The sequence below is a fragment of the Gorilla gorilla genome, chromosome 8 (assembly GCF_029281585.2).
Source record: "Gorilla gorilla gorilla isolate KB3781 chromosome 8, NHGRI_mGorGor1-v2.1_pri, whole genome shotgun sequence".
Taxonomy (NCBI): Eukaryota; Metazoa; Chordata; class Mammalia; order Primates; family Hominidae; genus Gorilla; species Gorilla gorilla.
In genome coordinates this window covers 141819802-141834137 of record NC_073232.2, presented here as the reverse complement: position 1 = coordinate 141834137, position 14336 = coordinate 141819802, and the positions used below count along the sequence as shown (strand labels likewise).

Here is a 14336-nt window from a genome sequence, read left to right as displayed (position 1 = left end):
AGGGGTTCTGTACCCACACCATAGGGGTTCTGTACCCGCACCATAGGGGCTCTGCACCACACCGTAGGGGCTCTGTACATGCACTGTAGGGGCTCTGTACATGCACTGTAGGGGCTCTGTACTAGCACCGTAGGGGCTCTGTACTAGCACCATAGGGGCTCTGCACATACACTGTAGGGATTCTGCACCTGCACTTTAGGGGTTCTGTAGGTGCACCTTAGGGGCTCTGAAAGCATACCATAGGGGCTCTGCACCCGCAAAGTAGAGGCTCTGCACCTGCACCGTAGGGGCTTTGTACATGCACCATAGGGGCTCTGTACGCGTGCACCATAGGGGCTCTGTATGCGCACGGTAGGAGTAGACAAGGAGATGGAAGGAGATGCTTTAGGACACGTGCATACAATGGGACACTCCAGTTTCGGCAACCTCGGTCTAGTATCACAGGTAGTAGCCCCACTCCTCCTCTGGGTCCTGTCTGCAGCAGCTCTAACAGCAGGGTCAGGTAGCTGTGCCAGAGGCTGTACATCACAGAGCCAGAAATATTTCTGGCCTGGCCCATTTCAGGAAACATTTGCCATCCTGATCTGAAGAATCCTGAGAGCATCTGTTTTGTCTGATCCCATCTTTTTCTGCCCACTGATGAACACGTCATGAGCTCACGCAGATAAACCAGATGCTTGCTGCACTGCCTGTGGCACTACAACCTCAACAGTGATGCTGTCACAAACGTTTTCTGGAATTTTCTTTGTTATTTTTCTTTTTTGGTAGAGATAGGGTCTTGCTATGTTGCCCAGGCTGAACTCAAACTTCTGGCCTCACGCAATCCTCCCATAGCACTGAGATTACAGGTGTGAGCCACTGTGCCTGGCTGGAATTTTCTAAGTCATGGTGTAGAGAGGCCGGCTATCCTCTAATGCAAAGCAATGCCACGAGCCACGAGTCAACACCCACGAGCCACTGATGTGCCGGCCACCAGTCAACACCCATGAGCATTAAGCCTGCACACCACTGAGAACAAAGAGAATTAAGTCCTCTTTACCCTTAGCAAAGACTAAGTTTCACGAAATTTCTGCAGGGAAGAATTCTTGCGTGAGACACGTGGGATGATTTATGACTCAGTGTCCCGAATGGAAGAGCCTGGTGTTCCAGACACGTTCCAGGAGCTCCTGGTGTTCCCGACATGCTCCGGTGGCTGTGGACAAGTGGGCCTTGACGGCACCGAACTCCATAAAGGTCTCGTGCTTCTGGAGCGACAGGCTCCATCTCACCGCGAGGCCACGCAGCAGAGGAAGTGCGCCCCGCTTCCAAATGATTAACCCGATGCTCTAGTCCACAAGGCAGGAAATCTTATGTTCTAAATTAGTTACATTATACCCAAAACCTATCAGTGGCTTGATAACTTGAACATATAATTCTATACCTTTTACTCTTTAAACAATAATTCAGTCTAATCCTGCAGCTGAAGCCAAGATTTCCAGGCCGAAAGTGCACTTTCCATTTGATTAAATACTAATAAATGCAAGAATAAAATACCAGTCTTTTATCTTACAGTAAATTCTTCAAAAACCATATACTCTAACAATTAATTATTTCTCTGGAGAAAGGGACAGGCCTTTCCCCTCAAAGACAGCTTGGTAGTCTCCGAGTCTTAATTATGACAGATAAAACATAATTCATAGTAGTCCAGGGCTTACAGAAAAATGACATCATAGTCGAGGTTCTTTGATTCTTGAAGTGACCTGTCAGTAGTCAGGGCTCTGGGAAGAGTGCCCCAGACAATCACCACCAGGCCCAAAAGAGTCAGGACAGTCCCTCTTCCTGCGGAGACATGCCCCATGCACAGAGCTACAAACGGCAAGATATGTATGTATACAGCTGATGCTCGGACAGTGCAGGGGTTGGGCTGTCGAAGCCCCACACAGTCAAAAATCCAAATAACCTTTTGACTCCCCCAAAACTTAACTGCTAATAGCCTACTGTTGAATGGAAGTCTTAATGATAACATAAACATTCAACTAACACATATTGTGTATGTTACGCATATTATACACTGTATTCTTACAGTAAAATAAACTAGAAAAAGTTATTAAGACAATCCTAAGGAAGTGAAAATCTATTTACTATTCATTAAGTGGAAGTGGATCATCATGAAGGTCTTCATCATCTCCATGGTGAGTAGGCTGGGGAGGGGGAGGAGGAGGAGGAGGAGGAGGGGGAGGGGGATGAGGAGGGGGAGGGGGATGCAGAGGGGGAGGGGGATGCAGAGGGGGAGGGGGATGCAGAGGGGGAGGGGGATGCAGAGGGGGAGGGGGAGGGAGATGGGGAGGGAGATGGGAAGGAGGAGGAGGGGAGGAGAAGGGGGAGGGTGAGGGGGGAGGGGGAGAGTAAGGGGGAGGGGAAGGGGAAGGGGAGAGTAAGGGGGAAGGGGGAGGGGGAACAGGGAGGGGGAGGAGGAAGAGGGGGAAAAGGGAGGGGGAGGGGGGAAGACAGAGAGGGAGAGGGGGATGAGGGGGAGGAAGGAGGGGGAGGGCAGGGGGAGGAGGGAGGGGGAGGAGAGGGGGAGGAGTGAGAGGGGGAGGAGTGGGGGGAGGGGAAGGTGAGTGGGGGGAGGGGAAGGTGAGTGGGGGGAGGGGAAGGTGAGTGGGGGGGGTGGGGGGAGGGGGAGGTGAAGGAAGAGGAGGGGAGGTGAAAGAAGAGGAGGGGGAGGGGAGGGGGAAGGGAGGGGAAGGAAGAGGAGGGGGAGGAGGACGGGAAGAGGAGGAGGGGGGAAGGGAAGGAGGAGGAGAGGGGAGGGGAAGGAGGAGGAGGGGGAGGGGGAAGAGGAGGGGGAGGGGGAAGAGGAGGGGGAGGGGGAAGAGGAGGGGGAGGGGGAAGAGGAGGGGGAGGGGGAAGAGGAGGGGGACCGGGAAGAGGAGGGGGACCAGGAAGAGGAGGGGAAGGAAGGGGGAGGAGGGGGGAGCAGAGGGGGAGGTGAAGGAAGAGCAGGGGGAGGGGAAGGAAGAAGAGGGGAGGAGGAGGGAGATGGGGAGGAGAAGGAAGAGGGGGGTATGGGGAGGGGGAGGGGAAGGAAGAGGAAGGGGACAGGGAGGGGGAGGGGAAGAGGAGGGGGATGGGGAAGAGGAGGGGGATGGGGAAGAGGAGGGGGATGGGGAGGGGGAGGGGAAGGAAGATGAGGGGGATGGGGAGGGGGAGGAGAAGGAAGAGAAGGAGGATGGGGAGGGGGAGGAGAAGGAAGAGAAGGAGGACGGGGAGGGGGAGGAGGAGAAGGAAGAGAAGGGGGACAGGGAGGAGGGGAAGGAAGAGGAGGGGGAGGTGAAGGGTGAGGGGGAGGGGGAAGGGAGGGGAAGGAAGAGGAGATGGAGGGGGAAGGGAGGGGGAGGGGAAGGAAGAGGAGGGGGAGGTGAAGGGTGAGGGGGAGGGGGAAGGGAGGGGAAGGAAGAGGAGATGGAGGGGGAAGGGAGGGGGAGGGGAAGGAAGAGGAGGGGGAGGAGGAGGAGGGGGAGGAGGAGGAGGGGGAGGAGGAGCAGGGGGAGGAGGAGGGGGAAGAGGAAGGGGGAAGAGGAAGGGCGAAGAGGAGGGGGAGGAGGAGAAGGGGAAGGGGGAGGATGAAGAAGGGGAGGGATAGCTGGAGGAGGGGGAGGGGGGAGGGGGAAGTGAGGAAGAGGAGGGGAGGGGGAGGGGGGAGGGAGGGGAGGAGGGGGAGGGGGAAGGGAGGGGAGGAGGGGGAGGGGGAAGGGAGGGGAGGAGGGGGAGGGGGAAGGGAGGAGGGGCAGGGGCAGTCTTGCTGTCTCTGCGGTGGCTGAGGTAGAAGAACATGTAAGTGTAAGTGGATCCACACAGTTCAGACCTGTCTTGTCCAAGGGCCAACTGTGTGTGTGTGTGTGTGTGTGTGTGTGTGTGTGTGTGTGTGTGTGTGTGTCTGTACACACATCACTTAGAATTTTCTCATCTTTAAGATTTATAAAGTTTTTTCACATATTTTGTGAATTAAGGAAGTAAACCAAGTGAAATGCTGCTGAAAGAAGGTGGCAAATTTCAGAGATGAAAATTTTGTTTCCTATCATTATAAACAGAGCATCTGGCCAGGACACCAATGCTGGACACAGTGAGATAAGCTTCCTGATGTGGAGACCACATGAGAGTGGTGCCCGGTGCAGCCATCCCACACCCTCCCAAAGGACGATGCAGACAGCACTCCCTCCCCAGAGATGCCTGCCACTGGGAGCCCACAGAGGTGCGAAATATCTCCAAATAAGGCAGGCAGGCCCGAGCCACACAACATCTGCTAAAGCATTCGCATATTCTCACTGCGGGTGACAAAGCCACAACCCATCATGGTAGGGAACTGGGGGAAATCTTCGTGGGAAACCCAAAGGAGAATACTCATTCATTCAATAAGCAGTCCCGGGCTGCAGCATTGCAGTTACATTTGGGAATATGCTTTCCTGTGGGGTCACAGTGAGGGTTTGGAGTCAGGGTGTGGAGACAGGAAGCTGGTCTGGGCCTCAGCCCACCCTGAGCAAACAGGGCCCCAGACTTTTTCCTCCTCTGCAACAGGAATAGGGCAGAGGCGAGCGCTCTCGCTCATGGCCACCCCACCCTCAGGAAGCCTTGTGCGACATACGGCCTCATGAGACGGGTGAGCCCCAGCGCAGATGCCATGCCCATGTGTGAGGCCATGACACCCTTCCTCCCGTGAACAGTAAAGCAGACTGGCGACCCAGCACTGGGCAGCCAAAAGGTAAACCGAGGTAGAGAAAGTTGCCAGAGCCATCAAATGAGCCCCAAGCACGTGTCAGTCATGTGGCAACTGAGGACACAGGAGGGGCACCGTGCAAGGAGGCCACAGAACAGAGGTGAGGCGGGGCAGGGAGGGGACAGAGAAATTCACGACGTGCTCTGGAGAGCCTGTGCTGGGCTGCGTGTTTCCTCCTAACACCCACCCATCCCATTACTAGAAATGAGCTAAGGGGGCCCGTGCCCTCTGGCCAAAGAGGACCACAAGACCTCTGAGGTCCATTCAGAAGACTGCCCCTCACTGTCCAGGAGCCATGGGTGGAGCACCAGAAACCCCCAAGCGGAGCTCCAGCTATGAGCTCGCCTCCCATCCTAAGGTGTCCCTAAGGCCTTCTTCTACCCTCTGTGCTCACATGGCCAGTCTTACCTAGAGAAGCTGGAGTGGGAGGGATGGATGTGCAGACAGCTGACTGCTGGACACCAGTTTGTTTCCATTGGAGCCCCACCACCAACCGCACTCGGGGTAGAACTGTCGACATTGCAAACCCCAATATTCTATAAGACGTGGTCTTTACGTTCTACAAGAGGCGGTCTTTACGTTCTACAAGAGGCGGTCTTTACGTTCTATAAGACACGGTCTTTACGGTCTATAAGACGCGGTCTTTACGGTCTACAAGACGCGGTCTTTACGTTCTATGAGATGCGGTCTTTACGTTCTATGAGACGCGGTCTTTACGTTCTATGAGACGCGGTCTTTACGTTCTATGAGACGCGGTCTTACGTTCTATGAGACGCGGTCTTTACGTTCTATGAGACGCGGTCTTTACGTTCTATGAGACGCGGTCTTTACGTTCTATGAGACGCGGTCTTACGTTCTATGAGACGCGGTCTTTACGTTCTATGAGACGCGGTCTTTACGTTCTATGAGACGCGGTCTTTACGTTCTATGAGACGCGGTCTTTACGTTCTATGAGACGCGGTCTTACGTTCTATGAGACGCGGTCTTACGTTCTATGAGACGCGGTCTTTACGTTCTATGAGACGCGGTCTTTACGTTCTATGAGACGTGGTCTTTACATTCTATAAGATGTGGTCTTTACATTTTGATGCTGCATAAATTCTCAAAGGTCTCCACTTTCACCGATGGCAGATTTCCATTTCTGCTAGGAGTGCACATAACATTAGCGACCCATAAGCTAACGACAAAAACCTGGCTGAGTTTCCACAGGGAAGGAGATGAGCAGGTGCCAAGAATACCGCTCCTTCCATCTCATTAGAAACAAGAAATACTGGGCTTGAATCTGTAAAATGTTATTGGTGGTGGGGGCTGGGGTGGGGGAAAGCTGTTTTCCCAAGCTGCTTCGTATTGATTCAGCTTTTTATTAAAATTAATCTGATAAAAGTTTGAAGTAGATTTCCATTGAAGAGGAATTCTTTACAGTATTGGGAAAGGGAAGGCAACGTGCTACACGGTTTTGATTCTGCTTCTATAGCAGCTCACCTGGGTCCAGCCAGTGTCTCACCTGTTCATCACACAGCTCTCCCATCTGCTTTCTGGAAACACCATGCGGGGTAAGAAGAGGGACACACCTGTATCCCTTCACCCCACCCCACGCCACTGTGATATCAGCACGCCCCCCGCCCCACTAACTCTTCCTTGCTCTGCTCAGCCATGCACGTTTCACTGAGGCAGCCACAGCCTCTAGAAAGAATTCCCTATTTGGTGATTTCAATTATGAATGTGCTCCTCTATGGCAACACGTTTCTAACGGCAAAGCTGATGTGGGTCGTGATGAGATCTTGCCCACCATACAGACATCAAAGACAGAAAGGGCCTGGGCTATTGGCTGGAACTTCAAATGGAGCAATAAAAATAGCAAGAGGGGCTGGGAAGAGACGAACTTACAATAAAATATTTAAAGAACTAATATAAAAACTGTCACGAGCTCTTCCTTGGACGTTTAAGCTGGGAACCAGCACGGAGTGAGGCTGCTCACACCCAAACCCGTAGACACCACATACAGAGTTCAAGTTCAAAGACTGCGTTTAGATCCTGTTCCCTGGATGATCACCGTCTCATTAATTAAAATAAAATAAAATAAAAAATAAAACAGACCCTTCACAGAAAGACTGTTTTGCTCTTTTCCCTTGCTGTAGATTTCTCAGTAGCAGGCAGAGACATTTAAATGTGAATTTGAAGACTGCACCTCTAACTGTTAGAGGCTGTCATCAACATGGGTAACTACTCCCACTAAGTACACCTGCTTTTACAGTCCACAGGCCCACCCGCATGCAGGCCACGCTAGCTTTCTTCCCTTGAGGTCATACCACTTACAGGATGCCTCAAGACGTCAAGGTCACAAACTCTGGCATGGCCACATTCAAAGGTCCACAACCCAGAGCCAGAGCCCGAATCTGCAGGCAGAAACTGCCCCGCGCTCAGCCAGGAAGGGATAAATATCCGCAATACACTCTGTATCTAGGGGACTGGAGCTTTCACTAAAGCACCAACTTTCCCATTAAAGAGCCAGCTGAAACATGTGCTATCAAGTAATGAGACAGGACCCTCACCCCAAGGACTCTGCACTGTATCTAAGGAGCACTGCCCTTCAATGGGGCCTTGCAGAAATCCCCCACATCTGGGAACACCACAAGTGGAGTCCCCAACCCCACACTCCGCCCTGTGCTCACCACCTCCTGGCTGGACTGTGGGCTCCCAGGGCTGCAGCTGCTGCTCCTGACAGGGCCTTGGCGAGTGGGGAAGCAGCAGCCGTGGGTCCCGCCTGTCCTGCACACGTGTCCTCTCAGACGAGACACAAGGCTGCACTGTGCCTGCAGGTGGATCTGCTGCTGGACAGTCAGCACACGTCTCTCAATCCCCTGAACTGTGCCCTCCTTCCTGCCCCCAGCCACTGCAGGAAGCTGAGGAGCGGAGAAGGGGCAGACCCCAACCCTTTCTCTCAGGTCCCATTTGTCTGCTGGGTACTGGTTAGAGTCCGATGACCCCCAATACCTGACACAGCTTCCGGAAAATCTGCATGGGCCCAGCTTCTGTCAGTCCTGATGCTGACAGCAAGAGAGGCAAGGCCATCTCCGGGTGGGGCATGCTCACTGTGTTAGGCCATCTGAGCTGCCATAACAAAATCCTATAGACTGCGTGGCTCATAAACAACAGACATTTCTTTCTCACAGTTGTGGAGGCCAGGAAGTCTAAGACCAAGGCGCCGGCAGATTCAGTGCCTGGTGAGGCCCCACTTCCTCGCAGATGGCACCTCCCTGCTGCATCCTCAATTGTGGAGGGCTCTACCTCTTTGGAGTCTCTTTCATAAGGGCACTAACCTAATCTCCCCCCAAAGGCCCCAACTCTTAATACCAACAACTTACAGGCGAGGTTTCGACATGAATTTTGTGGGAGAACAAACATTTGGACCATAGCACTCACTGTATGCAAAAAAGCAAGAAGGAATCAGACTGAACTAGGAGAAATTATAGTGGTTTAAATGAAAATATAATGTTTAATACAGAAAAATCATTTTGGCCAAATTATTTGATTTGAAATACTTCTAATATACATGGGGAAAGATATACATAAAATCCACATTTATACATGGAATCTATGTTTCAATAAAAACAAAAGACTACAATAAAAATAAATGACACAATGACAAAGTATTGTGCATTGTTCTTCCTTGGAAATAGGAATTATTACAAAATTATATGTAAACAATACCCAATCTTTGTTCAAATAATTGATTGATATAATTGTATCTCTCTCATATTGATATATTCTCACTACCACGAGGAAAACCTCTATTGTATATTTCAAACACGAACAAAAATATAAAACTTTGTGAATGTTATTACAAAATTCAGCAGGTACATTTTATCTAAATTGCAGCAGAATGAATTCTTCAAACAACATTCACAGATGAAAATCTCAGAGATCTGCAGTGTTCATTTCAAAGATAGCCTGAATTAGAGGAAAAACGCTGGTTCTCAAGAATGAAAAAGCTTTGATAATTAACTACTTCTTTAAACTCTAAGAACCTAACCTATTAGCAAGCAAACTCACATTAAGTATCTGTTTGTAAACTTTTTTTTAGAGAAAAGATACTGCCATTTTCTCCACTTCTACGACTACCCACAGGACTTACTGCACACTGACTGTAACTGGGGCTCAGCTGTGGAGTTTGGAAGCCTCTGTCCGCGATGAGGAAAAGACGCTCCAACATCCTCATGAAGGTCACAGCAAGAGTGTGATAAAACTCACTGCATCATGGCCTTCCCTTGTTTTACAACAACCTTTAGAAAGTCAAGACATTCTAGTTCTCCTTGTTTTCCGATGCTGAACACCAAGGCCAGGATAAAGTGTCAAGAACTGCCTTGGTGGTCCCCGAGGCTCTGAAGAGGAGCCGCGGGGTCACGTTTCCTGCCACACCCCTGCACTCCTAGACCTGGCACTGTGGATTCTGGGCCTCCTGCTCTGAGCTGCTGCTCCAGACACCTGCCGGCAGCCAGAGGTCGCCGGGTGGTGCCAAATAACCATGTGTGTCGGAGGTAACGTCCCAGACACTCCTTTTGTTTAAATGTTAGGAAATATATTTTTATTGTGGCAAAATGCAATATTTATGTTAACTATTTTGTAAGTGTGTAATTCAGTGGCATTAAATACATTCACAAAGTTGTGTATCCATCACCTCTATCTATAGCCAAAATTTTCTCATTGACCTCAGCAAAAGCTCTGTCCCCATTTAACAATAGCTCTCCCCACCCCCCAGCACCCACTATTCTACTTGATCTCTGAATCTGCCTGTTCTGGGTGCCTCATGTCTGTGGACCCATACAGTACTTGTCCTTTTGTGACTGGCTTATATCACTCAGCGTAATGTCTTTAAAGTTTGTCCATGTTGCAGCATGTGCCAGAATTCCCATCCTTTCTAAGGCTCAATAATGTTCCATTGCATGGATAGGCCACATTTAATGTATCTGTTCACTCACAGATAGACGTTTGCGTGTGTTCTCCTTTTGGCCACTGTGAATGATGCTGCTATCAACACCGGTGTACAAATATCTATTCAAGACCCTGCTTTCAATTTTGGGGGTATGTCCTTAGGGGTAGAATTGCTGGGCCACTTGGGAATTCTATGCTTCATGTTTTCAGGAACCTCCAGAAGTGTCCCACAGCAGCTGCTCCATTTCACATTCCCACCAGCAACACACAGTGTTCCAATTTCTCCACATTCTCACCAACGCTTATCATAAACGTTATCAAATATACTTATATTCAAGGCACTGAACCGCACAGACTAGAATTCAACAACTGTTTCACGCATCGCTAAGCCACAACTCAACGCAGAAACACTTAATAGTAAGAGTTGTTTAGTGACATTGATGGTACTTCCTTCATGCCAGGCACTCACTTTCCTCTTCTCTAATCCTTACAAGAGCCCTGCAAATGAGACACGGTCCATTTCTCTGATGATGAAAGACCCGAAGCTCAAAGGCATGAGAACGACCCTTCCAGAGCCCTGGTGTGGGGAAGTCACAGGGAGGATGTGGTCTGACTCTAGGGTGTTGAACACGCCTCAGGTGGTGAGATTGAGACACTAGTTTATTAACTATAGATTTAAATTAACGTGTAACAGAATAAACAAAATGAGCATAGCAAACACTTGTTCTCACTGCAATTCCTTAGGAAGAAGTTAAAGCGGGTGTTTAAAAATAAGTTGATATAAAGAAAACAAGAAGCAAGCAGTACTACAGGCAGTCCGCAAACAGGTGAAACTGATCGCTGAGGGAATGACAACTCAGGTCAGTTAAAGCAGGGATGGCTGCCAACACCTCGCCGCCTCTACCCCACCACGTGCGAGGGCAGAATCAGGGCCTGTTTCTTTCTGCGTCCCCCCATCTCCAGCATCCTGCATCTACAGAGCAGACGCTTAGCAAATTGAATTCACTGCCCTTTCTTGGCCAGCCACACACCCAGGACTGAGCCCTGAGCTAGGCGGCTTTAAATCCTCGACCTGGAAAGAGGACAGCCAGACTGAGACCCAAAGAAGAGCAGCAGCCAGCCTCGGGGAGAAGGTACCATGAGACAGCACCATTCCCTCCACAGCGGCCAGTGCTGGGAGCTTGTGCAATGCGGATTCCGATACAGCAGGAGTGGGTAGGCCCAGGTGATGCTGCCAGCCCAGACGCCACTTTGCATAGGGGGGCTCTAGGCCTGCACAGATAAAACTAGTCCCAGCTCTAATGGGATCTAGGGCTCTTGTTAACCTATTCAGAGCTCTGCCCTTAGTATATGCTAGGCCCCTCATCTGATCCCCAATAGCCCTGGGAAGGTCTCCTCACTCTAAAAAACTGATGGCCAGGTGAATATGGCTGTGTTAAACAAAACACACAACCCAGAACCTTGGTGCTGGCTTAACGCAACTACTTTGGGTGCCATCAGTGTTCTGACCATCAAGAAGCTCACTGCTTAATTCCTGGCATATTCCAAGATGTTTCCCATTACAAGAAGCATGTGGCTGCGTCTGGTATACGGGGCTCCCATCACATGAAGCACGTGGCTGAGTCTGGTATATGGGGTTCCCATCATGGGAAGCACCAGGCTGCATCTGGTATACGGGTTCCCATTACAGGAAGCATGTGTCTGTGTCTGGCTGCAGACGGTATACGGGGTTCTCATCACGGAAAGCACGTGGCTGCATCTGGTATACCAGGTTCCCATCACAGGAAGAATGTGCCTGTGTCTGGTATACGGGGTTCCCAACACAGGAAGCACGTGGCTGCATCTGATATATGGGGTTCCTACTGCATGAAGCACGTGCCTGCGTCTAGTATACCGGGTTCCCATCACAGGAAGCATGTGGCTGCATCTGGCTGGGTCTGGTATCTGGGGTTCCCATCATGGGAAGCACATGCCTGCATCTGGTATACTGGTTTCATTTATTTTCCTGCCCTTATTCTGTACCTGAACCCATCATCTATTTCTTACGAATTTTTATTTTCATCAATATGTACACTTCTATCAACTTCCTAAAACTCTTTGACACATATCTGTTACAGATCAATGAAATTACTAAACTAACTGAAATAACCAGCAAGCCCCCGATGCATGACAGAGCTTCAGATCTGTCAGCCATAATTTTCAATAAAGCCAATAATGTATCCATTCTCACTCATCAATTCCAGTGTTTTCCCCAAGACACGTGGTTCCTATCATATTTGTCATCCACCAAAACCCTTCCTCAAGGGCACCCGCAGGCCCTCAACGTGCTCCCACCACCAGGTGTGGCTCTGCAGCGATTCAGTCCTCTCACCTGTTCAACATCTTCCAACATTTCACCCATTCTCATGTGTCAATTCCAGCGTTTTCCCCAAGGTATGTGACTTCCTATAAAACCACATATTTCTAACAACTATGTTATATTTTAGCCGCTATGAAAGACCAGAAAATATTCTCCAAGGGATCATCTCTGTGGCGCATCCCATGAGCATTTCCTTTCCTTAGATGCCCCCACCTGGCAACTCCTGGCGTCCTGGTACTGGTGTTCTCCCGAGGAGACAGGGAACAGGACTTGTCAGGCAGAGGACAGCACCCTGCGGGAAGAACCCAGGCTGCTCCAGGACCCCAGCTGGACACTGTGCATCCTGGCACGGCAACCTTGCCATGCTCCCACCTCCAATCTGGCCTTAAGGCCCTCCAACCCTGACCCCAGGATTCTGCCCAGCACTAGGAAACAGCCCCCAGGTGGGTGCCCCAAGCCTCTGCTGCTCTTCCTTTTCATTCTGGTGCTGGAGCCATTTGGTGTCATCCAATTTATGGGACCTTTCTAAAAAGCTGTGGACAGGAGATGCTTTCTAAAACCCAGAAGTTAGATTTGGTTAAAAAAAAAATTACATATATAGATTTCAATGGACCAAGCAACTCTGTATCCCAGAATCCCATGAAAAAGCTAAATTGACAATACTTAGAGAAATAAATTGGCAGAACAGAATTACTTGTCTAAAGTCACCTCTGGTTAAACTGGAAAATACACGTAAACACAGCATGTCTTTCTTAGTCATCCTAGAGTAGAATTTTAGCTCAAGATTTAGGAATTCTATCAATTCTAAACAACTTGGAACCCCAAAATAATTAACTACCATTACTGTAAGCTATTTTCCACTTGATAAAACACACCTTTTTCTATAGCAATCGCACAAGGACACAAGGAAATCCGAATGTGCCAGGCACACACACACGGAGAAGGAGCCCAACCACACTAATGCACACAGGAACCGTGTGCAGGGCCTGGTGTGTGCTGGGCGTGGAAGGTGCAATCCTGCATGTCGTCTCAAGGGGCGGGACTCTCATGGGCATCCTGTGAACGGCGGCAACGCTCTATGCGAACGCAATAAAAATTAAACCATCATGAAAGGAAACTTCATCCCACACCTTAAAGCAATATAGATTCCAGGCACTTCTGAGTAGCAATAATAAACATCTCATGCAGCTAAAAGGGAAAATTTCAACCCAAAAGGAAAACACACAGAGAACCCTGGTGGAGTCAGGTGATGGCAAGGGCTCTTGGCTTCACCTGGAAATGACGCAACTGCTCCTCAAAGTCACAGCCCAGCAGAAAAGAGCCGCTTCCTTCAAATAACTGCCAAGTTATTTGATTTTACTGAATTTCACTTTATTATTTCTTTCAAATAAGTAATTAGCAATATCCACAAACCTTCTTCATGACAGAAAATATTACCTTTGCCTTTTTTTCAATCAAGTAAGCAATCTGATCTGAGCTGTCTATTTAATGGGGTTTTCCAAATTAACTAAATCTGGCCAGGCCTGGTGGCTCATGCCTGTAATCCCAGCATTTTGGGAGGCCGAGATGGGCGGATCACCTGCGATCAGGAGCTCGAGACCAGCCTGGCCAACATGGTGAAAACCCCGTCTCTACTAAAAATACAAAAAGTCAGCCGGGCATGTGGCAGGCGCCTATAATCCCAGCCACTTGGGAGGCTGAGGCAGGAGAATCACTTGAACCCGGGAGGCAGAGGTTGCGGTGAGCCGAGATTGCACCACTGCCCTCCAGCCTGGGCAACAAGAGCAAAACTCCATCTCAAAAAAAACAAAAAAACAAAAAAAAAAAGAAAGAAAAATTAAATCTGTTGAATACCAGAGAGGTCAGCACCCATTTACCTCGATATACTCCACCTTTAACTTCTAAGTGTAAAACCAGTTTTCTCAACTGACAAACACACTGTTTTAGGTGAAGATCAACTTTTTTCTCCTTTTCCAGCCCTACGACTCCTCTCTTCCTCCTTCCCCTGCCAACCCCTGGTACACACCACCTTCACCCATACCTTCTAGGACCTGCCACGTATCATCAGGTATGTGAAAGCTATCTCTATGGCGGCTTCCAGGTGGGCTGGAGGGGTGTGGCCATCAGAACCACCTGCAAAAGGGCTTTTTACTCCACAACAGGGCTGGCCCTGCCCCACAGCATCTGTCTACCTATGGGCTAGGACCCACAGGCTGAGAACTGCTACTGGGCTGTACCAGAGGTCCCTAAGAATTAGGGAGCCCCACCCAAGACAGAAAACTAACTTGG

The 14336-nt window shown here is 49.7% G+C and overlaps 2 protein-coding genes across 3 annotated transcripts in view; one reads left to right on the top strand and one right to left on the bottom strand.

The window, feature by feature from the left end:
- Positions 1-14336, bottom strand: part of MGMT (O-6-methylguanine-DNA methyltransferase) — a 303685-nt gene that overhangs the window by 248291 nt on the left and 41058 nt on the right. The gene's annotated exons all lie outside the window — the stretch shown is intronic.
- On the top strand, positions 8947-11779 carry LOC134759190 (uncharacterized). Its single transcript, XM_063709794.1, has 2 exons — positions 8947-8991; positions 11189-11779. Exons 1-2 carry the CDS (start codon positions 8947-8949, stop codon positions 11777-11779), a joined length of 636 nt encoding a protein of 211 aa, XP_063565864.1.